The sequence below is a fragment of the Epinephelus lanceolatus genome, chromosome 9 (assembly GCF_041903045.1).
Source record: "Epinephelus lanceolatus isolate andai-2023 chromosome 9, ASM4190304v1, whole genome shotgun sequence".
In the NCBI taxonomy this organism is placed as follows: domain Eukaryota; kingdom Metazoa; phylum Chordata; class Actinopteri; order Perciformes; family Serranidae; genus Epinephelus; species Epinephelus lanceolatus.
Genome location: NC_135742.1, coordinates 18,902,201 through 18,924,591, shown reverse-complemented (window position 1 = coordinate 18,924,591; position 22,391 = coordinate 18,902,201). Strand labels below are relative to the sequence as shown.

General features: G+C 40.3%; 1 protein-coding gene across 1 annotated transcript in view; it reads left to right on the top strand.

Annotated features, from left to right (window-relative positions):
• The window catches only part of ipo11 (importin 11), a 199,963-nt gene extending 180,878 nt beyond the window's left edge, over window positions 1-19,085 (top strand). The window contains exon 30 of the mRNA XM_033619880.2: window positions 18,336-19,085. Within this exon, the coding sequence (XP_033475771.1) occupies window positions 18,336-18,500 (165 nt within the window). The 3' untranslated portion in view covers window positions 18,501-19,085. The remainder of the gene's footprint in view (window positions 1-18,335) is intronic.
• Window positions 19,086-22,391: the final 3,306 nt, after the last annotated feature.

The window sequence follows — 22,391 nt, the reverse complement described above, 5'->3', positions numbered from 1 at the left end:
AGCCTTTTCCCAGTGTCTAGATGAGCTTAGCCATTTATTGGGTCTAGACACAGTTATTAGAGATCCTGACTGTATTGATTAGATAGAGCAATTACATCAACGTGTTAGTGCTAAAAGCCCACACATATCTTGCTCTCTCTGTCCACTAGTTGTTTGTTTTTTAATAGAAAAACACACATTCCTTTCAGACAGCCTTAATTACCCACAGAGACTTGGTCCCAGACACAGATTCGCACACAAAATTTAATTTGCCATAAATGACTCTGTGTGGCCAAATTAGTTTAAATTGCAATCATTTGAATGATCGTAGACTAAGAAATGTTAATCTGAGTTGTAATTGGGACAATTTAGAAGCCATGTAATGCCGTCATGAGGTTAATGCTGCTCACTGTAATGATAGAAAATAGATTAATTATAAAGGAGGACTCCACCAATTTCGCAAATTAAGAGCCAGTTTTCTAGTAATGGTAGTACTATACAGCCTGTGAAAATGTCCTCTGTGGCGCCAAAGCTTTGTCAAGTCTGAAGTAATGACTCTAGTGATGACATCAGGGCACATACAAAGGGCGGTGTATATATTCTTTTTTTTTTTTCTTCAGCAAGTACATTCAGATATTTATAGGGATGGGTGTAATTTTAATGGTCATACTACTCCCACTAATAGTGCTTTTTGATCTAGTACTCTAATGGTACAATTATTGATTCATTGTGTGACAACACAATATGTTATTATTGAATGTAGTAAATCGTGATTAACAATAATCAACTAACTGATTAGTTGTTAATATCATTGAATTTATGAACATATCCATATTTATAGCTTAACAATCAGCTGGCTAATGTTTTTTTTTTTGTTTGTTTGTTTTTTTATAATCAATCTATGTTTGTACAATTCAGCTAACTCCGTGCCAGCATTCACAACATACCTGGGGACACTGACAGATGAACTAAGAGCTCAGCAGTCGAAGATTGTGTGTTTCTCCTCCTGTGTGTGAAGCACTTTCAGTCGATTTTTCAAAAGATTGCTCATGTTTCTGCCCTGACATGTAAAAACAAGACTTGTTGCACTTTTGGCAGCGAGCTCTGTCAGCATCACCTCTAGTGAAGTGTTACCACACTTTTAAACGTTTAGTACTGTTTGCCATTATCACTAAAAGCTAGGTGTGTGTGTGTGTGTGTGTCTTGCAGAGAGCAATTACCCTCACCCCTCACACATAAAACAGACTCAGACAGAGAGATCTCTCTTCTAGATTGGTAATAACAAAAATGCATAAAAGAGGAAAGTCTTAATTATATTGCAAATTAGAAACCGACTGAGTGAAATAAAAGGTGGACGGTGACCTTTATTTACCCTTGATAAAAAGAAAAATCTTTTTTCTTAATGTCTCAAATACCAAAAGCAGAACCAGGAACTTATCAATACTATGGTCTTTAATAGTTGAACCATGAGGCCGATTTAAAGGTCTAGTGAGTAGGATTTAGGGGATGTATATGGGCAGAAGTGGAGGACAAAAGATGATGTGTGTTTTCTTTAGTGTATAATCACCTGAAAATAAGAATCGTTGTGTTTTCCAGACCTTGAGCCGCTATCTACACAGAGAGCAGCTCCTTGTTTATGGAGAATGGCCAAACCAAACACTAGCCATGTTTCCATCAGCCTGTTTAGATGCGCATCTAGAAGTATCACATCGGAAAATTATGATGGAAACAGTAAAATTCGAATTAAAATCCCCTGATTCGCACAAACTAAAATACGCTCGCTTTAGCCGGGTTTTGGTTGATTCGAAAAAATGTTGTTTCGCAAAACGAGGGATGGAAACAGTTACGTTCGAATTAAGTCTGATGTAGCGCACCTCTCTCCATGGTGATATCCACACTCCGGGTCAGGAAGGCGGTAATGCATTTACAAGCTGGTTGCCAACCACCAGAAAACGTAGAAGAAGAAGAATGTGAGACTTGTTTTGTTTCTGGTTCTGCGGAAAACTTGCGCAAGTTCGTAATTTTCACCAAAGTCCGTACATTTAATGGAAACACACAGGATTCGTATTTCTTTTAATGCACATTTCCCAATGATTCAAATCACTTTTGGATGGAAACATAGCTACTGGCTCTAGATAAGGTGATACTCACTGTCACATTGCCCACCAAAGTTATAACCCCGGTTTAAATCACCTGGTCTGTTTCTTTCGGTAAAGGAAGAGACTTCTGTGTATAATTTGGCTCCTGGATAAAACTTCCTGAACATCTGGATCTTAGGTTATCAGAGAAAATAGGTGAACATACAGCAGCAGGTGGCCTATGAGCCGCCCGTCTCCAGTATCTTAAACAGCATGGGAGCAACACTGATTTCTAGCATGAAACTGCTTTAATCAGTGTTTTTACCAGTTTAAATCACTCAATCTGTTTTGTTTTGGAGAGGAAGATAATTTGGCTCTTGGTTAAAACCTTCTCAACAACCAACACTGAAGGAATTCAAACCGAGAGAAGTTTGAGCTGGCTGCAATGTGCAGTCCTCACCGTTAGATGCCACTAAATCCCCCTAAATACCTTGTTTAGGTACCCATCCCTAGACATACAGTACAGGCCAAAAGTTTGGACACACCTTCTCATTCAATGCGTTTTCTTTATTTTCATGACTATTTACATTGTAGATTCTCACTGAAGGCATCAAAACTATGAATGAACACATGTGGAGTTATGTACTTAACAAAAAAAGGTGAAATAACTGAAAACATGTTTTATATTCTAGTTTCTTCAAAATAGCCACCCTTTGCTCTGATTACTGCTTTGCACACTCTTGGCATTCTCTCCATGAGCTTCAAGAGGTAGTCACCTGAAATGGTTTTCCAACAGTCTTGAAGGAGTTCCCAGAGGTGTTTAGCACTTGTTGGCCCCTTTGCCTTCACTCTGCGGTCCAGCTCACCCCAAACCATCTCGATTGGGTTCAGGTCCGGTGACTGTGGAGGCCAGGTCATCTGCCGCAGCACTCCATCACTCTCCTTCTTGGTCAAATAGCCCTTACACAGCCTGGAGGTGCGTTTGGGGTCATTGTCCTGTTGAAAAATAAATGATCGTCCAACTAAACACAAACCGGATGGGATGGCATGTCGCTGCAGGATGCTGTGGTAGCCATGCTGGTTCAGTGTGCCTTCAATTTTGAATAAATCCCCAACAGTGTCACCAGCAAAACACCCCCACACCATCACACCTCCTCCTCCATGCTTCACAGTGGGAACCAGGCATGTGGAATCCATCCGTTCACCTTTTCTGCGTCTCACAAAGACACGGCGGTTGGAACCAAAGATCTCAAATTTGGACTCATCAGACCAAAGCACAGATTTCCACTGGTCTAATGTCCATTCCTTGTGTTTCTTGGCCCAAACAAATCTCTTCTGCTTGTTGCCTCTCCTTAGCAGTGGTTTCCTAGCAGCTATTTGACCATGAAGGGCTGATTCGCACAGTCTCCTCTTAACAGTTGTTCTAGAGATGGGTCTGCTGCTAGAACTCTGTGTGGCATTCATCTGGTCTCTGATCTGAGCTGCTGTTAACTTGCGATTTCTGAGGCTGGTGACTCAGATGAACTTATCCTCAGAAGCAGAGGTGACTCTTGGTCTTCCTTTCCTGGGTCGGTCCTCATGTGTGCCAGTTTCGTTGTAGCGCTTGATGGTTTTTGCGACTCCACTTGGGGACACATTTAAAGTTTTTGCAATTTTCTGGACTGACTGACCTTCATTTCTTAAAGTAATGATGGCCACTCGTTTTTCTTTAGTTAGCTGATTGGTTCTTGCCATAATATGAATTTTAACAGTTGTCCAATAGGGCTGTCGGCTGTGTATTAACCTGACTTCTGCACAACACAACTGATGGTCCCAACCCCATTGATAAAGCAAGAAATTCCACTAATTAACCCTGATAAGGCACACCTGTGAAGTGGAAACCATTTCAGGTGACTACCTCTTGAAGCTCATGGAGAGAATGCCAAGAGTGTGCAAAGCAGTAATCAGAGCAAAGGGTGGCTATTTTGAAGAAACTAGAATATAAAACATGTTTTCAGTTATTTCACCTTTTTTTGTTAAGTACATAACTCCACATGTGTTCATTCATAGTTTTGATGCCTTCAGTGAGAATCTACAATGTAAATAGTCATGAAAATAAAGAAAACGCATTGAATGAGAAGGTGTGTCCAAACTTTTGGCCTGTACTGTATATCTGTATATACATGTTTATAGGTATCCTTCAATCAGGTCAGTGTATGTGGGGACATGAGAGGATAACCCAGAGGTAATGGGATTAGTGTCAGACTCAGATATTCAGCAGGCCCATTCCCACCAGGCCAGTTCAGCTCTGCCAACACATACAGAGAGACTTTCACTCTCATGCATAATATCCATTAGCCACACTCACATATGCTTCCATAAAAAACTGGCATACACACATACAAACAATCCTTTGCATCCGTTCTTCTTTGATGTTTATAATCACAGACAGTTCTGCTCTTAACGTGCCACCTCAAATGTTCAAGTTGTGATGGCTTTTAGAGAGTATATAAAGGATAAAGCTGGCAATATTCTTTTTTTTTTTTTTTTACTGTCAACAGATTTCATGAATATAGCAATACCAAAAATGCATTAGTTTGTCCTCAATATTTTCCAGCCTCCCCAGCCTCTCTCTGGCACTTACCCCCAAGCCCATTCATTGCCACTGAAGTTATGAATCTTTTAACACTTTTTTAATGGGTAAATATGTTCCTAAACAGCTCTGCTCTGTAGTTTGTAGCAAAGCATTACTCTAACAGGAGTAAATGGTGCACTTGTTGTGACTTTTTTCAGCAGCAAAACTTGGTGCTCTAGTGAGTATTTACAGCAGCAGCATGGGGTACGTGGGATCAACTTTGTGGTTATGAAGGAGCAGCTCAACCCCTGCAACAGGACAACAATGGAGGTCTGTTGCACTGAGGAAGAAGCTATATCAGGCTTCGGATACACATAGACGAAACTTGGTGCAGTCAAATAGTTGTTGAGTTTAGTATTTTTGTGGGATTTCTTGACATTAAGAAAATATTGAATATCATCAGACATATTCTTAACTCTTCTGTATTATTAGTTTATATTCTAATCTAACCCCTGATACGTTAACCCAAGGCCACCCACAGGAAATGGCTGGGCCCCTGAAACAGTCAAGTCAATAGGTTCTCCCCAAATCTGCTTAACTTGTATCAATGCACGTGTATACTCTCTCTCCTACTAAACATTATCAAAGTGTGGGTGAAGAAAAAATTATAATGTAATGAGTTAGTCACACCACCTAGCCAAATGTGAATGATTAAATAAGTTGCCAAGTTTTTAAAATTAGGTCTCAAGCATAAGAAAGAGTCACCGTGCAACTTCAGGCTCATGTTCAGCAGCTAACATTAGTACAAAGCTAGTATTCACAGCAGTGAGCAATAACTGCCGGCCAGCCGGGAAGCCGATTTCAGCTGAAGGCCCGAAAGATACGTCAGTGATGACCATTTTTCTAGTCTATCAATTGCTGGGACACGTCACACTGCAGCCCGTTAATAGATGACCACACTAAGTTATGACTACTTTTACTGACAAATCTGTACCTCTTCCACCTTTGCGTTAGTGTAAAATCATGTGTGGAGAGCCACTAATTAAATTTGATTTCTCACCTGAAGAGCCGACCTCTAGAGCTATGACTTGGCAGGCAATATCTTTTTGGCCGTTGTCTCTATAATGACTGAATTGTGGGTTGTTTAGCTCAGGATATTTCTCGACCTCAACGAGTCTCTCGTCATCCAGTCTTTGTCACACAAGAGACACAGCAACAGAGTTCTCTTTATGCATCCATGGTGAGGAAAGGAGTCGAGCTATTTTTTGACGCGCAGCATTTACCACCATTGTGTTTAGACCTTTAAACTCAAAGAGCTAAGAGAGCTTGTGGAACGTACCAAACTCGCTGGGGGGCAAACGAAACGACTCAGGTGCTATGCACTCCAACGTTAGTAGTAACATAGTTTTTGTGTAGTTTTGTGTTTGTGTGGCTCCATTGTGTCATCAAGCCATGATTTCAGGCCCACCCAAACAATCCTGGACACCAATCCAAAATGTAAGTGTTTTCTAACATGTATAATGTGTGTAGAAAAAAAATCTGTGATTTTGCTTTACCCAGACTGTAAACAGGCTGCATTTCATTGAAGCAACAATGTTTACTTTTGTTGTTTTAATAACTAATGGTCAGTACTTATGGTCAAAAATATATTGTATTTAGGATTAAAACAATTATTGCTGGCTAGCATGGGCCTCCCCTAGCAGCTGGACCCCACAAAGCTTTTCCCTTTTACCCCCCTGTTGGCGGTCCTGATTATACCCCCCAAGAACAGGTGTAGCTAAAAACATTAATTAAGACTTTGTTCAGTTTAGGTGCTTATTTGCAGGACAACCCTTGACACAAGAGAAATACAAGAACCAAAAAAATGCTTTGCAGCCTCTGGACATTTCTTAATAATGTCAACAAGTTTAACCTGTGTTTATTTTAATTGGCATTTTACGCGAGGTAAAAGTGGCCAGGCTTTTACTGCCGTGGGCGAACAGCATCATCATCGTTATTATCATCATTGTCATAATTACAGTTCCTTTCTTCTTAGCATACAGTATCTCGCCCACTTCTCTATGTTGTCATCTGTGCTTTTTTTCTCTCGTCATCTGCTCACCAGGCAAATACCAAATCCCTTCCACTGTCTTCACATCTCATCCGTCTCTCCCTCTTCTTTTCATCCTGCCTCTCATTTATCTTCTGCTCTCTTCCAAGACGTGAAGACCAGTGCTTCTTTATCAGTGGGCCACAGCAGGGGGCATGTCACTCTCCCTCCCTACTTTCCTCTCATCATCACTGCGTTTCTCTCATCATCACTCATTTCTTTTCTTCCTCAAGCCTCTTCTGGTCTCATCTTTCCTTCCCCTGCATTTTTGCCTCGACAGGAATATTTGGTCTGTGCGCCATCAGGTTGGCTGCGCTCTTTATCTTTGTGCAGATTGCTTTGTCCTTCAATTCATCACTTGCTCGTTTATTCTTTCTTGTTTTCACTCCACTTAATATGTTGTTGTAGCCACACTTCTCTGCAGGCCAAAACACTCCTTTCTTCTCTTTGTTTGTCTCACCTCTACTCCTCCTCCCTGTCTTTCTGTTGCCTTTTATCTTTTTCTCGTACATCCACACACCCCGAGTACTCTCCCGTTTCATCTTCCTGAAAACCCAAACTTTAAAATGTTAAACTGTTACTTCTGTTGTGTACGACTTACCTCAAATGACCTCAACTTCTATCAGCTTGCGGAGCAAATAACAGAAATTAGACATTTCCTGCAGTTCATAAAACCGCCGTCATCCTGAAACATTTGTATTCTGATATTGTTTTTTTGGACTCTCTTTTGATTCATCTTTTTGTTATCAGACTGCCATATTTTAGCCATATTTCAGTGGAAATGTCAGGACAGGACCTCCTCCCAAGAGATTTTTTTGTGGAAATACTGCTGCTGTTGAAAAAGTCATTTATCTGATACAGAAAAGTGACTTACAGAGAAAACAGGAGATTTTTAGTGTATTAGCAGAAGTTGTTGATAATGTTTTTAATGCTTTCTCACTGACCAAGGTGACTTGTTCTTTCTTACGATGCTGCTTCATTTTTGAATTTAATATTGTTTTGATTTATAGTCTTTTTTTTTTTTTTTTTTGGAGAAATGTCAATGAACCTTTCATTTCAGGAGATGCAATGAATCAATCAATCAATTTTATTTATAAAGTCCAATATCACAAATCACAGTTTGCCTCACAGGGCTTTACAGCATACAACATCCCTCTGGCCTTATGACCCTCGCAGCGGATAAGGAAAAACTCCCCAAAATAACCCCTTTAACGGGGAAAAAAAACAGTAGAAACCTCAGGAAGAGCAACTGAGGAGGGATCCCTCTTCCAGGACGGACAGACGTGCAATAGATGTCGTACAGAACAGATCAGCATAATAAATTAACAGTAATCCGTATGACACAATGAGAGAGAGAGAGAGAGAGAGAGAGAGAGAGAGATATGCAGGTAATGACAGTAGCTTACAACAACATTATTGAAAGTAATAATATTATAGTTATAGTTCTGGCTACTGTGGTACAATATGTTGAAAGTATGTATTAATATCTGGCAGTATACATGTGTGACAATAGTCATATGTGTATAATAACAGTAGAAGTATGACTAATGACTAATGATGGCAGCAGCAGCAGGAGGCATCTGGCAGGACCACGGCAGCAGCACAACCACACACGTCACGCTGTCCAGGCACCGCTGCAATATGAGTATTTTTCTTTGATGATATTGCTGACCAGCATGACTCGTAAGATTTAGGAATTTAGAAATGTAGAATATGTATCAGCTTCATATGTTAAAAGGGTTCATAAACTGTGAACAGAAATACAAAATAGTCAAATGCAATAATCCAGCAAATGTATTTAATTAGCAGACAAGTGATGGCAGTCTTTAGCCTTTATGCCAATATATACAGGCATTGTGTCTCTGTAAATGCCTGTGCACAAAACAAATGAAAATGTATTATTTATCCAGGAAGTCCCATTGAGATTAAAAATCTCTTTTACAAGAGAGACCTGGCCAAGGTAGCAGCCGATCAAAACACATTTAAAATGCAACAATACAACATATACTACAAAAATCCACAATAAAACAACAACTATTCAAACACAGTGGCCTCTCAAGAAAAACAAGCACATGTCTTTATCACCACTTTCTTTATGATGCCCTTAAATTCATCAATGGATATAAGTGTTTCTAAATTTAGATCTTTTTGAAGATTGTTTCATGTCCAAGGTGCAGAGTAGGAGAATGCAGTTTTCACTAGATCTGTTAAAACCTGGGGTACATTAAAAAGCAACCACCTGGAGGAGCGTAGCTGGTAACTACCAGAGCTCACAGAGGGGTGCAGAGGTAGGCCGGAGGTTTGCCCAGTGTTGCTCTATAGATAAGAATATACCAATGCTGTTGTCTGTGAGTGGTCAATGATGTCCAATCCTACAAATCATAAAGAATGCAGTGATGAGTAAGTGACTTTGCATTTGTAATAAAATGTAGAGATGCATGGTATACTGAATCAAGGCTACGTAAAATGGAGAAGGTTGCATGTATATACAGTATGTCACCATAATCAATCAGACAGTAAAGTAGCTTCCAAGTACAAGTTTTTTCTCAGCACTGAAAGTAAAACAAGACTTATCTGAAATAAAAGCCAGTCTCCACTTTAAACTTCCTAACAAGAGTGGCAACATGAACATTTAAATGAAAGCTTGTCATCTATCCATATATCCAAGTACTTGTATGAGGGCGCTCTTTCATTGGATTTACAGTCAGAAGTGAAGATGCTAAAATTGTCAAGATTCTGTGAACGAGCTTTTGAGAAGACCATGAACTTAGTTTTCTGAGCATTTAAAATGAGTTATACACAATAGATAGAAATAGAATTTTCTAGAATAAAGTAGAATGGTTAAGAAGAAGGTTAAATAAAGTTGAATCATTTTATTTCATTTAAAGTTATGCAGAAACCTATCCAAACGTGTGTGTGTCTGTGTTAGAGGGTGACACGGGAGTGGATTTTCAGTCCCGTCCCATCCCACTCCCACAAAAATAATCCCATCCCATCCCAATCCCATGAAAAAGGAAAAAAAAATCCTGTCCCAATCCTACAAGAATGACTCCCGTCCCATCCCGCTCCTGTGTTGTGTTTCAGTTACAGTAAAAAAAAAATATATATATCTATAGTATCTGGATCACACCATGCCTACCTTAGTTGAATATAAACCCAAATACAACATCTAATGTTGTGTTTTGACATTTATTGCCTAATTATTTTAACATTCACTCCACCTTGATGCTGTTCAGAATGACAAACACATCTGATTTCTGATGTGGTCAGACAACATGCCATAAGAAGAATCAGCACTGAGAGAGAAAAATGTAGTTAAAGTATTGCAGTAGAAGTAGTGTCTGGTTCCTCTGACTGATATTATGATATATGGCATCATTAGATTATTAATACTGAAGCATCAGTGTTAGAGCAGCATGTTACTGTTGTAGCAGGTGTGCAGTTAAGTTGGTCGTATTCGCTCTTTTTGTTGAGATGGTTTTAGAACAAACCCAGCACACCGGCTCATCCAAATTACTGGGCTCCCCTCTGTCATTTGGTTTAAATCCAAAACACTCCCACACAGGGGCCGTGGCATTTGGTTTAGGAACAAGTTCCATGTCTTTCTCTTACGCTCAACTCTCTGTTTTCTTCTCCGCCTCGTCTCCCCCTCACGAAGATCGCACTGTGTGTGTAGCCCATAGCCCCGCCTCCCCCACAGAGACAAAGACACTCGATGACAAGAGCTTTCCCTCCGTTCATTATGCTAATGAACCAACTCACCTGGCTGCCAGACGATGCACGGAAGTGAACGCCCTTGTCGTCCAGTCTCTTTGGTGGAGCGAGACGAGGAAAACAAACACGCATGAATATGGCAATTAATCCCTTTTAATTTACTGTGCAGTTAACCGATTTATCGCATATCGCGACAGGCCTAATTATGATTCCCAGTCCCGCCCACTCCCATTGACTTTTTTTTCAAATCCCATCCCAATCACGTGAAGAATAGTGAAACTGATTCCCATCCCGTGGGAGTCCCACGGGTCACGTGATTCCCGTGGGACTCCCACGGGATGGGAATCAGTCCCAATCAGTCCTGAAAAAATGTCAGCCTCTAGTCTGTGTGTGTGTGTCTGTGTGTGTGTGTCTGCGTAAATCTTTTGCAATTGTTGTAGGGAAAGAGCTGGAGAAAAGCCCAGCCTGTCACCGTATCTCTTTTGTGTCAGGTAACACTGGAGAAATGGCTGTGCAAACAAACACGCCATGGTAACCGTGGTATCCACATGTGGCAGCAGCAACTGTTACTCTATAGATCATGCTGTCTTTCAATAGGCTATTGATTTATTTGTGTGTGTGCCTTCACCCAAAGCTGGAGGTAGACACGTCTCCACCTACGTGCACAGACTTTTTTTTTTTTTTGTCTCAACAGTGAGAAAGGTGCACATACACATCTGTTGAGTAACTGTAAAGGTAAAGGAAACCCACTGAGAGGCAGGAGGGCTTGTTGCGCTTCTATGCATCTGCTGAAATACAGCAAGAAGGCAAATTCTTGCAGGTTCCTTCACCGAAACAAAAAGGCACATTTCTCAAAAAGATCTTGCCTTGCTAATTTCCGAAATACATGTAGGAAACAAAAAGATACGGTGGAAATAACAGGATTTAGATGAGAGAGTGAGTTGCGACATGATGGTAGAACTTCAAGTGAACTTAGTGGTGGAGCAGGTCATCCACCAATCAGAAGATGCTCAGATTGCTCCTGATGTCTATTCTGTCGGTGTGTGAATGGTTACTGAGTAGCAGGTGGCACTCTGCATGGTAGCCTCAGCCACCAGTGTGTGAATGGGTGAATGTGACATGTAGAGTTAAAGCGCTTTGAGTGGTCGGAAGACTAGAAAAGCACTATAAAGGTGCAGTCCATATACCATTCACTCACAGCACAATGCACTACTTTGCCTTTGCACATTTGTTTTCACTTAATGATTTGATGTCATCGCATTGCAGTCCTATAAAATATGATAATAATGTAATGAGAATAAGATACAGTAACTGGAAGTCATTTTATTTAATTTAATGTCCGGATTGTCAACAGCAGCTGACCCAGACTGGAACAGATAGAACAGCCGATCAGTTTTCACCCCTAAATAAAAAAAAACTTTGTGAGAAAACTTTTCATTTTCAAGCCGCAGTTGGACTCATATTTTTATACAACCCTAGAGCAGTTAAAATGCGTGGTAAGAATCACTTGTCTTGAACAATACGATGCTTTGAGTCATGTTTGACCACTTGAGAGCAGCTTCCAAGTCTAGTCATCGTTGCCGAGGGCAACTGGCTGGCGAGGCCTGTTGATGCTGCGTCATAAATTAGCTGATGAAATTAACATCTGCCTGCAGTGTAATCCTTTGAACCCCGCGCTGTCAGCATCCCCTCACACAATACAGTTCTCAGTTTACACTTCAGTACATCATACAGCCCCACAGATCGTTACATCACACTGGAGTGAGCGCATGTGCTCATGAACATGCACACTCCTGTACTGTATTTAGTGTGTTTGCAGTCAGACATCAGGCACCATGGGATGTGAGATAAAGGCTGGAAAAGTGCACGTTGTTGCATCATTAACTCCAGTTAGCAATTGCCTGCCTCACTTTGTTTCCTTTAATGTCCTTGGCTACAAACGTGCTTTTCCACTGAATGGAGCAGCCCACTGTGGTGAGAAAATGACTGTGAGAGGAACGGAGGGGTAAATGGAGGGAAATGGAATTAAAAGAGGTTTGAAAGGTCAGAAGGTTAGAAAAATATATTCGTAATAGGCCCACTTGTGTTAATTCTGTAAGTTTATTATCACAGACTTTGTGGCTGCTTGTTAATCCCGGATTTCCTAATGCAGCAGTAGGAGCTGTGCTTTGTTTGGGCCTGTCATTCAGAGAGTTTAGAGCAGTAAACATATCTGGGTTGCTGGCACACTTGTTGGGTGTGTGTGCACTAAAGTGTGTGTTTAAAATCCCCCAGTGTAGGCCGATTTTGAACAACACTGATGTTTTTACAGTAATGGCATGGGACTCTTTACTTTGTTTGCTTTGGAAAAGGCCAGCACTAGTCCAGGGATTGCATTAGACAAGAGGGCTTTCACGGGCCCTGTCATTTCACCTGTCTCTCTTCATCTTACTCTGCCACCTCTCATGTTGCCCACTCCAATCTTTCCTCCTCCTCTATGTTTGGAACAATGAGGTACAGCTGCACATCGCCCCACGTCATCTTGCATTCGTCAATCACTTTCTTTCTTTATGATGTTTATTGCTGCAACGTCATCGTGCCATTTCCTGGTAACCTCTTTTCTTGCACGACAATACTGCTTCCTCACGTTTGTGTCCTTGTTTCCAATTTCTTTCCTTTTCTTTTCACCTTTCCTTTCTTCTTAGCAATCACATCCTCACCTCTTCTTACCTCACGCCTTTGTTCTCTCTTCGTCTTCTCATCTGTCCCCCAGGGATGGCTCTGGATCATGCTTATTGTTCTTATGGGTAGCTTCCACTCCTCAGATTGGCTGGTATCAGTGCTGCTTTGTGTGCAGAGTTTGAGCACAGCAGGTGTCCTCAGCATATTGCTCTTTATCTCGGCGCTCTGTTGTTGGCTATCTGAAACATTCTGCCTTTAAGCTCATGTCTACTCATAAAACCCTGTTTACATTCTGCTGTCTCTCTATTTAACTGTCTCTGTTGCATCTTTATCTTGTATTATTCTTTTTAAATTTACTCTACTTCTTCAAACACCCCTTGAAGTGCTGTTCCATGCTCACACCTTTTTATCTCTTTGTTTTAACACTTCGATGACTAAGACATTACAGTGTTTACCTACTGTACAGCAAACTTGTAATTGCTTCTTTCCCCACTAAACCAGAACTAATGTCAGATACTTTTTGGGATTAATGAAGATGTGTATCATTGGTGTTTTTCCCAATTAGATATTTAAGAGGATCATCATGATTAAGAAATGCTCACAAAGACCTTCATATGTAGCTCATACACCTCAGTGTTGTGGTTCTGTGTTGGACATACACACACGAACACATACATCAATACAGGATTTAGTCCTATACAGACACACACACACCCAGCAGGTCCTTGTGCTGAAGGTAATTACCCAGGTTAGATGACAGCTTTTCCATTAAGCCACTCTCCAACAGCCACTCTTCACTAGTTTGATTGCACAGTAATGACAAAGAACTAATTAGCATGACAAGTATTCTCTCCAGTGATTGGCTAGAGACCAAGAGTTGTCATTACAATATTCTGCTTCTCAAAGGACCAAATGTTTTTTTTTTTTTTTTATTCTTTTCTTTTCTTTCGGGGAGTGTGCAGCTCCTCTGGGACCGTGTGACTAAGAATGCACAAGCTTGCCCAAATGTCAAGTGTGTGTATGAGAGATTATAAAGATTAAGTCAGTGATGGAGTTTGTGTTTATGTGGTTCAGTATACAGCCTGCTTTCAAAGGGGGTGGAGGAGGAGGAGGGTCAAGATACATCACATAATAACAATAATTAATCTGTGGGGAAATCAAAGCAAGTGAGAGAGCCAGAATCAAGCTTCAGGCATTCAGGTGCAGAAATAACCACACAAGACATAATATCACTCTAAAAGAACTCTGTGATTTAAAGGGACAGTTATCCCAAAATAAAAAATACATGTATTTTTTTCCCTCTTATTTGTAGTGCGAATTATCAATCTCGATTGTTTTGATGTGAGTTGCCAAATGTTGGAGATATCTAGCAAAGAGATGTCTGCCTTCTCTTGAATATTATGGAACCAGATGGCATAAATACATTTTGAGAAAATCGACAGCAGTGTCTCATGACCCAGTTACTCAAGATGATCCACAGACCTTGTTGTGAGCAGTTTCATGTAGGAATTGTCTTCCTACTACCGAACAACACATGCCGACCATATCACACGCAGAAGGAAGTGTGTGACTACTCATGGATGAGAGGCTTGTACTCTTGACAGCACAAAAAGAAATTTTGCCCCAAATCAAAGATACCCATTTGTTGTCTTACATTTAGTGCTGTATTTCAATCTAGGTTGTTTTGGTGTGAGTTGCTGAGTGTTGGAGGCATCAGCTGTAGATATGTCTGCCTTCTTTTAAATATATTTGAACTAGGTGGCAGGCAACTTTCGAAAAACCTAACGGCAATGTCTCTTTCCAGAAATGTTGCCGCGGTTACTCAAGATAATCCACAGACCTTGTTGTGTGCATTTACGTGTGAGAGCTGTTTTGTTTCTACCAAACTACACCCACCAACAGTATCACTGTGCAGAAGGAGGCGTGTATCTACTCATGGACAAGATGCATGTGAGAGTACGAGATGTCAACATTAATGGCGTCATCCTCAGCTGAGCTGTAACATTAGCTAGCTCAGTGTTGCCAGGTGATGCAGTAGATGCGCACTTTCTTCTGCGCAGTGATACGGTTGGCCGGTATTATTGGGTCAGGAGAAAATAGTTCCTACATGGAACTGCTCACAACAAGGTCTGTGGATTATCTTGAGTAGCAGTGTCATGATTTCTGGAAAGAGACATTGCTGCTGACTTTTTGGATTTTCTTTCTGCGCTTTGAATACCAAAAGCCAAGTGCCATCTAGTTCCATGATATCCGAGACATGGCAGATATCTCTACAGTCAGTATCTCCAACACTCTGCAACTTACACCAAAACAATCTAGACTTTTAGACTTTTCTGCGGTGTTGTGTTTTCCTCTGCCCTTGCTTCACCCCACAGAAAATAAATGACAGTGTGCTTGCCCACAGAAATGTCGGCTCTAGTCAGCAGCCATCCAACTTTTCCCAGCTTTTTTACTCTATTGTCAAGGATTGTTTTTCCAGTGCTGTCATCTGCGTAAGATGAATGGCAGCGGCTGCATATACTGAATCATTCTCTCTAGTGCAAGGTTTGTGTTAGATGTATATGTCAAAGTTGGAAATGGTAACATGTCCAAATTGGTTTTTTCTCCACCTTTTGACAAACATGACTCTTAAACAGCGAGTGAATGTCCTTTTCGACTACCTTTGCCAGTACCTTGCATTAACAGCCTGAGCAGAAATGGATGGAATTAAGAAACAATTAACTTGATGTTACAGAAAGAAGTGATTTTATTGTTGCTGAGATAAAACCCCTCTGTTTGGACTCTAAATGTTTGTTTCTGTCATTTCTATCTTCTTTATCTACTGTTTATATTGTGCTATGTCAAGAACCCTGCGTAATAGACATGTGTATGTTGTCCTCCAGATTATATATTGTACATCTTCAGACTCTGTACATTCATAGACCATGAAATAAGCAGATCAACTATAGTAAGTCTTTCAATACCAGCACAGCACCCAAAGAAGGTGCTTTTGAGATCCGTGTAGTTTCAGTTTTCCTTACACCTTCTTTACTGCATGGTCCTTACTCATCCAGAAATTTGAAGGAGCACATCGCCGCAGTGTCACTACCTATTCACCCTCATGTCAGCTAACCCATCAGTATTAATGTGAGATCTTACTGGAATGACACCAGACAGTGCAGTGTATAGCTGGGCTGAATGGTTTTAAAAAGTGCACTTGACAGCACATTAGACTTGCCAAAAATAAAAAAGAAAGAAAGAAAAGATGCGAGAAAGACTGATAGCATGAGGCAAAAGATTCTGTCCGCTGCTGAAACGAGAACAACTCTTTAGTTGTAATGCAAAAGGCACAGTAGGTACAGTATCCAGACTGTGAAACACGGTAGAGAGAGCACACCTGAGATATTATCACCTCCAAAATCAAAGCTGGAATGCCCACAGAACAACTGTGTGAAAGCCCACACTGACCCAGCCAAAACTAGACCTGAATCCCCTCACAAAATGTTCCAACTTTAGTGAGCTCGAGCAAATCTGCAACAAGGAGTGAAAGAGAAAAGGAAATCCCCAAATCCAGATCTTCCACACCAGTGCAGGCAGATCCAAGAAGAATCAAACTGTTAATTGCTGCCAAAATATTTCTCTGTATTTACCAAGGAGAGGAGACACAGACTGAAAAAGAAAATGGTGCTTTGTAGCACCCTATGATGTAATAATTTTCTGAAACTGTAGTAACGCCTGAAAATTTAATAAAGGTTTTACTAAACCTTATAATGTAGTAGTTTAACCAATAGTTTAATAAAATGTTCTGACTGATATTGCAATAACATTTTCACCAATAATGTAATACCTTTAAGGTGGGTCTTTTATTTTGTTAATTAATGTAATTATTTTTTCAGAACTGATGATGTAATAATTTTGATAGATAATGTAGTAACGTAAAAAATATATATATATATTTCTCATAAATGTGTTTTCAGTAGGCAAAATGGCAGCTGTGTTATGAATTTTGTATACTTGCGCACTTAACAGCACACTTAACATTTCTGAGGGGAAAAAAGCACTTTTAACATTATTACATGATCCATCAAAAGTATTACGTCATCAGATTTGAAAGGGAAAAAAGCCTGAAAGCCTCCTTAAAGGCATTACATCTTTGATAAAAATGCCATTACAATATAAGTCAGGAAATTACATGACATGAATGGTCAAGTTGTTACATCATTGGGTATTTATTACATTTTTGATCTGGTTAAAGCTGTAGTTGGCACTTTTATAAACATATTTTTGTCATATTTGCTTAAACTGTCACTACGTCTGCGCAGTAGTACAGGAGACCGATAATTCGGGCAACCAAAAAAAATCATATTCCTTTGCCTCCTCGCAGTGCTTCTCATCGCATTTGATATCGCCGAGGACCCTCTAATGCAGCTGTCAGTTACTGCTCGTGAACTGCAGTCAAACAGTCAAACTAGGCAGTGCTGATCAAATCTGAATCAAGATTCTGTTACTGCATTGCCTATTTCTCCCCTGAAATATTTTCAGAAGCATATTTTAGTGTACTGTTTAGCTGTAACCAGCAGTGGGGCGGTGTTTTGTTTTGCTTTATAACATGGCAGCCTGGTCACAACCCTTGTCATTTTACAGCTAAACAGTACACTAAAATATGTTTCTGAAAACACTTGAGGTGAGAAATAGGCAGTACAGTAACAGAATCTTAATTCATATTTGATCAGCATTGCCACACAAGCAGTGATTGACATGACTGACAGCTGCGTTAGAGACTCCTCGGCTCTGATTGGTGGTTTTTATTCACATGCTGAGGATTCTAACAAATGCCATTTGCAGCACTAAAAGGAGGCAGAGAAAAATGATTTTTTTCATAGCTTATCTATCACTTGTACTGCTGAGTGAATATAGTGAAAGTTTCAGCAAATACAATAAACTTATTTTATAAACGTTTCCCACTGCAGCTTTAAGTGCCAGTTTTATCACACTTACACAAAGTTATTACATGCTTGCATCCAATTTGCAGCAAGAAATTATGTCGCTTGAAAAGCGTTTTATTTAGATCATTGACAAAACATCTTCATTTTTCTCATTTTGAATTCAGCGCATAATACCACGCATAACTGGAAATGTCACTTTGAATAGTTTCTCCAAGTATTATATGTCCAACAGTGCGTGAGGAAGAATATGAGCAGCTCATTTACTCCATAAATTTAATACATTTGTAACCCAAAACGCTGGCTAATTCTTTTCCGTTTTCTTTGTCCCATCGCAGCTGGCCCTGGAGGACCCGGTGCACAGCGTTTCTCTCCAGCAGTTTGTCTACGAGAAGCTGAAAGCACAGCAGGCCATGATGGGGGACCAGGGCTTCGGAGTCCTGATGGAGACAGTCGACACAGAGCTCGTCAGGCAGCTCCAGGAGTTCCTCCAAGGCCTCTAAATCACGTCTACAATCCTTTACTACCTTACACAAACATCTTTGCCTAATGCTACCCTCTCCCCCCATTTTTGAAGATGTACCGGAAAGGCTAATACTCTGCCCAACGTGTGGACTCCTAATGCAACCCTTCCCAACCTCTGCCCATGCTATGCCTTATCTATATTCAGACCTAGCCTTGTCGACTGTCCTCAGCTAACACCCCTTGTCCCTTTCTCTGTTAACCTGGATTCCTTTACATCCTTTTTTTATTATCAAGATGGGGTCTATGTGGGTACGTGAAAATGTCAGAGTACCTTCACACCCACATAAAAACATCACCACACCAGAGCTTCCACTCAGTTCTTCTAGTTTCTTCTCTTTCTGTGGTTTTAAGGTGGAATGGGTAGAAAGTTGGACAGGTGGTATAAAAGCCGGGGGGTTTGAGGAGTAAATAGGAAAACTCACCTGCAGGTGCCAGAGCAGGAGCCTCGGACTATTTTCTATGGAGAAACGTACAGATTGTAGCAGATATGTGGATAAACCGTACCTAAAGGACCTAAAGCAGTGTTTACAGAATCTATTCTTAAAAAGAGAAAAAAAATGAAATGTAATTTTGTATGTATGTAAAGTATGGATGATATTCTGCATGATATTTTACATTTTAGTTTGTTTTTACTTTGTGTTAATTTCTCTTCCATTTTTTTTTTTAAAAAAAAAGAATAATTTTGTCATAACCAGAGGTCGAATTGAAGTAACTACTGAGAGAACTAGAGAGTGTTTTTGTTTTCTTTTTGAGTTGGGTTCGAGGGAATTTTTGTTTTGACTGTAAAATGGGTGATTTTTAAATGATTGATTTGTAAGAGTGCTGAACCACGTTTATATGTATATACATACTGCTGCTAATTGATGGTGTGTCAGAGCACTTTAATAACCAAAAACTGTTTCACCTGTTTTCATCTTTTTTTCTCAATGGTACATGTTCACACATCATTGTACTTTAACACAGCGGTAGGGGGCCGTGGAGCAGCGCGGCAGGATTGTTCACTTTAGACTTCATCTTGAACTGTTGCCATATTTCATGTCTCAGTGCTAACGTGTACAAAATACTGACTGACTGCAAATGTAACATGCCATTAAGGTTGTGTCTTTAGTATTTCATTTGATCAATTCTGACCTAAGTGGCTGTCGAAGAAGTCCAATCGTGAGCCACTGTGATGCATTGTGTTGCGTTTAGCTGTCCTGCTGCCCTGCCGGTTTTTCTGATTCGACCAGTCATTGGTGACTTTAAAGTGGTAGACATGAAGCTTTGATATTTGATTTGACAGAAGAACCAGCAGGTTTTCTCAGAACAATTGATTATTTGGACGTTTGGCAAACCTATAAAGAAAAGTAATAAATGACTGAATATCGGCACCGAAGTTTTTTAATAGCTAAATGAAGACATTTCTACGAGTGGCATGTGGACCTGTTTCACACAGGATCCAAAAAAAAAAAAAATCTCTATTGTTTGTCGTAATTTGAAACGTGATTTACTTTGGGTCACTCTGCCTTTGTAATCTTTTCTTCTGGAACTGAATATGGTTTTATTTGCGCTCATGAGGTTGGTTAGCCTCCCTGGGAAGGAGATAATCCTGACACTAGCTCCTTTGACACTGTGATAGAGTTGAGTAGCAGTCAGAATTACGGCCTTATGCTTTCAGCCTTACCTATCCTTGAAACTCAACAGACCTTTCTTACTATTATGTTCATTTCTTAACTAGTTAAACAGTAGAGGATTTCTGTACTTGTATTTGGTTATTGACCGCGATTATGAAGTTTAGAGCGTAACACGAAGTACAGTAGAGAGATGTTTTTGGGTTATAGATTTGGTTATGCTTTGTTGGGAAATAATCCTTGTTGCTTTTTCCAAAGCATTCAATAAAATGCAGTAATCAGCCAAAAATTTTAGTCTGTGTATTTTCCATTGCTGATTTTACGATGCATCTAACTGAAGACAACTGTCTCGGAGTATATTATTTGCTGTCCACTTTTTTGGAGTGTGTTATTTCAGGCGAATTATGCCATCATTGCACTGCCACTAACATGCAGTTTAATAACTGACTGATGCACTTGAAGAGGGACTATTACCCTGGATACTGGACCACTGAGGACCAAACTGATGGCAGTGGAAAAGGAAAGAAGGAGTGTCTCTGAAAGAGCAGTATTGTGGCACACATTTACTGTCTGGTGTGCATGCGATACACGTGACATGCAAGCCATGATCAGTCTGGGACTGACCTTGAAAAAAGAGGAAAATGGTTGGTTAGATAATGGGGAGATAGCCAGGAGTAATTTAACTAATTGATAAAATGTCACCCACACAGAGGGGGTGGAAATTCATCGATTGGAAATGGAGATGACTAGAGGCTACATCCATGCAGGCCATTCTGTCAGCAGTGTAAATGGCTGTCCACACCAACAACGATAACTACAACAAAAATTTGAAATATGTAGTTTTAAAAGTTGTTCTACCTCAGGTGACTGGCAGAGTCCACACTACAACTTCAACAACATAGACAGTGGCAAACAGTATTGTTGGAATTACTTTCAGAGTGATTTGATGAACGACAGAAACAATGACAGTATCCATACTCCACCGCTGCCGACACTGCTGGAGCTCGCAGCTTGTGCTCAGCGCCACATTATTGCTCAGCAGTGCGATGCAAATATTGTTGTCGTTATAGTTCAATCAGGAGAGACTCCTTAGAGAAAAGAATATTTATTTACATGTGCATATAAGTATGAGAAATGTGAAAATTCTTTAATCGCCAAAGACGCCATAGTAAAGATGTAGTGGATTAGGGAACACCCCCTATGGAGTCTAGACACTGGGGGTGGTAATGGTGGTCATGAGATAATGTGAAGAGGAGTGGGATTTTGATGAGCTCATCCTGGGCTCTGGATAAGGTGACTGGAGGTGAATGGGGAGGAGGAGGGTGTGACGATTCCACCTATAGTAACAGCTGACAGGAACAGAGAGGAGAACAGATTTAAAGTTGGGCAGCAGCAACATGAATGGCTGATGGAGATGGTCGCAAAGTTTGATTGGCTAACCAGGAGAGAAAACACCCATAGTCAGCTGATTGGTGGAAGTGATGGGAGCGGGATAGAGAGAGAACTGTGAATGGATATAGTATAAAGAAAGTCTTTCTGATTGAACTTATGCTGAGCTTCATTTGTTCTTGGTGTGGAGAGCTGTAAGACTTTATTTTGGCAGATAAGTTATTGCTGACATGCACATAATGACAATATTACCATGTTTATCAGGTACAATGTGTCGAAGGCTGATGGGAATGTTAGTCTTGCATGTATTTGGTCATAAAACAAAGCTACGAGACAAAAACTTTTGACCACATGATACTGCCAAAAGAAAAGGTGATAACTGAAGTCATTCTCTCCTGTGGGTGACATGAATGCATGTACTAACTTTCATGACAGTTGTCTGTATACCATAAACCATCAACCCAAATTCAGGGAATCATTAGTCATTAGGATACCTGTAAACCATGGAAAAATATACAACATTCAACAGCAACCCATACAGTATTTGCTGAGATATTTCAGTCTGGACCGAAGAGGGTTGATCAACCCACCAACATTTCCATCCTTTACAATGCTGGCACTAGCATGGCTAAAAACTGGTCGTAAAAGAAATAATAATTTAAAAAATACCATGTGAAAGTGTTGGGTAAGGTAAGCTTCCTAAACAAGTGGTTCCTAACTGGTTCAGCCACGAGGTCCAGATTTCTCCTTAGAACTTCGTTCAAGGTCCACACGGTTGAATATATTCAGCGTCATACTTGAATCAAGTAGCTGTTCATTAGTCAGTCACTCTACAGCAGGAAACAGATTTTAGAAATAAAGGCTCTGTGC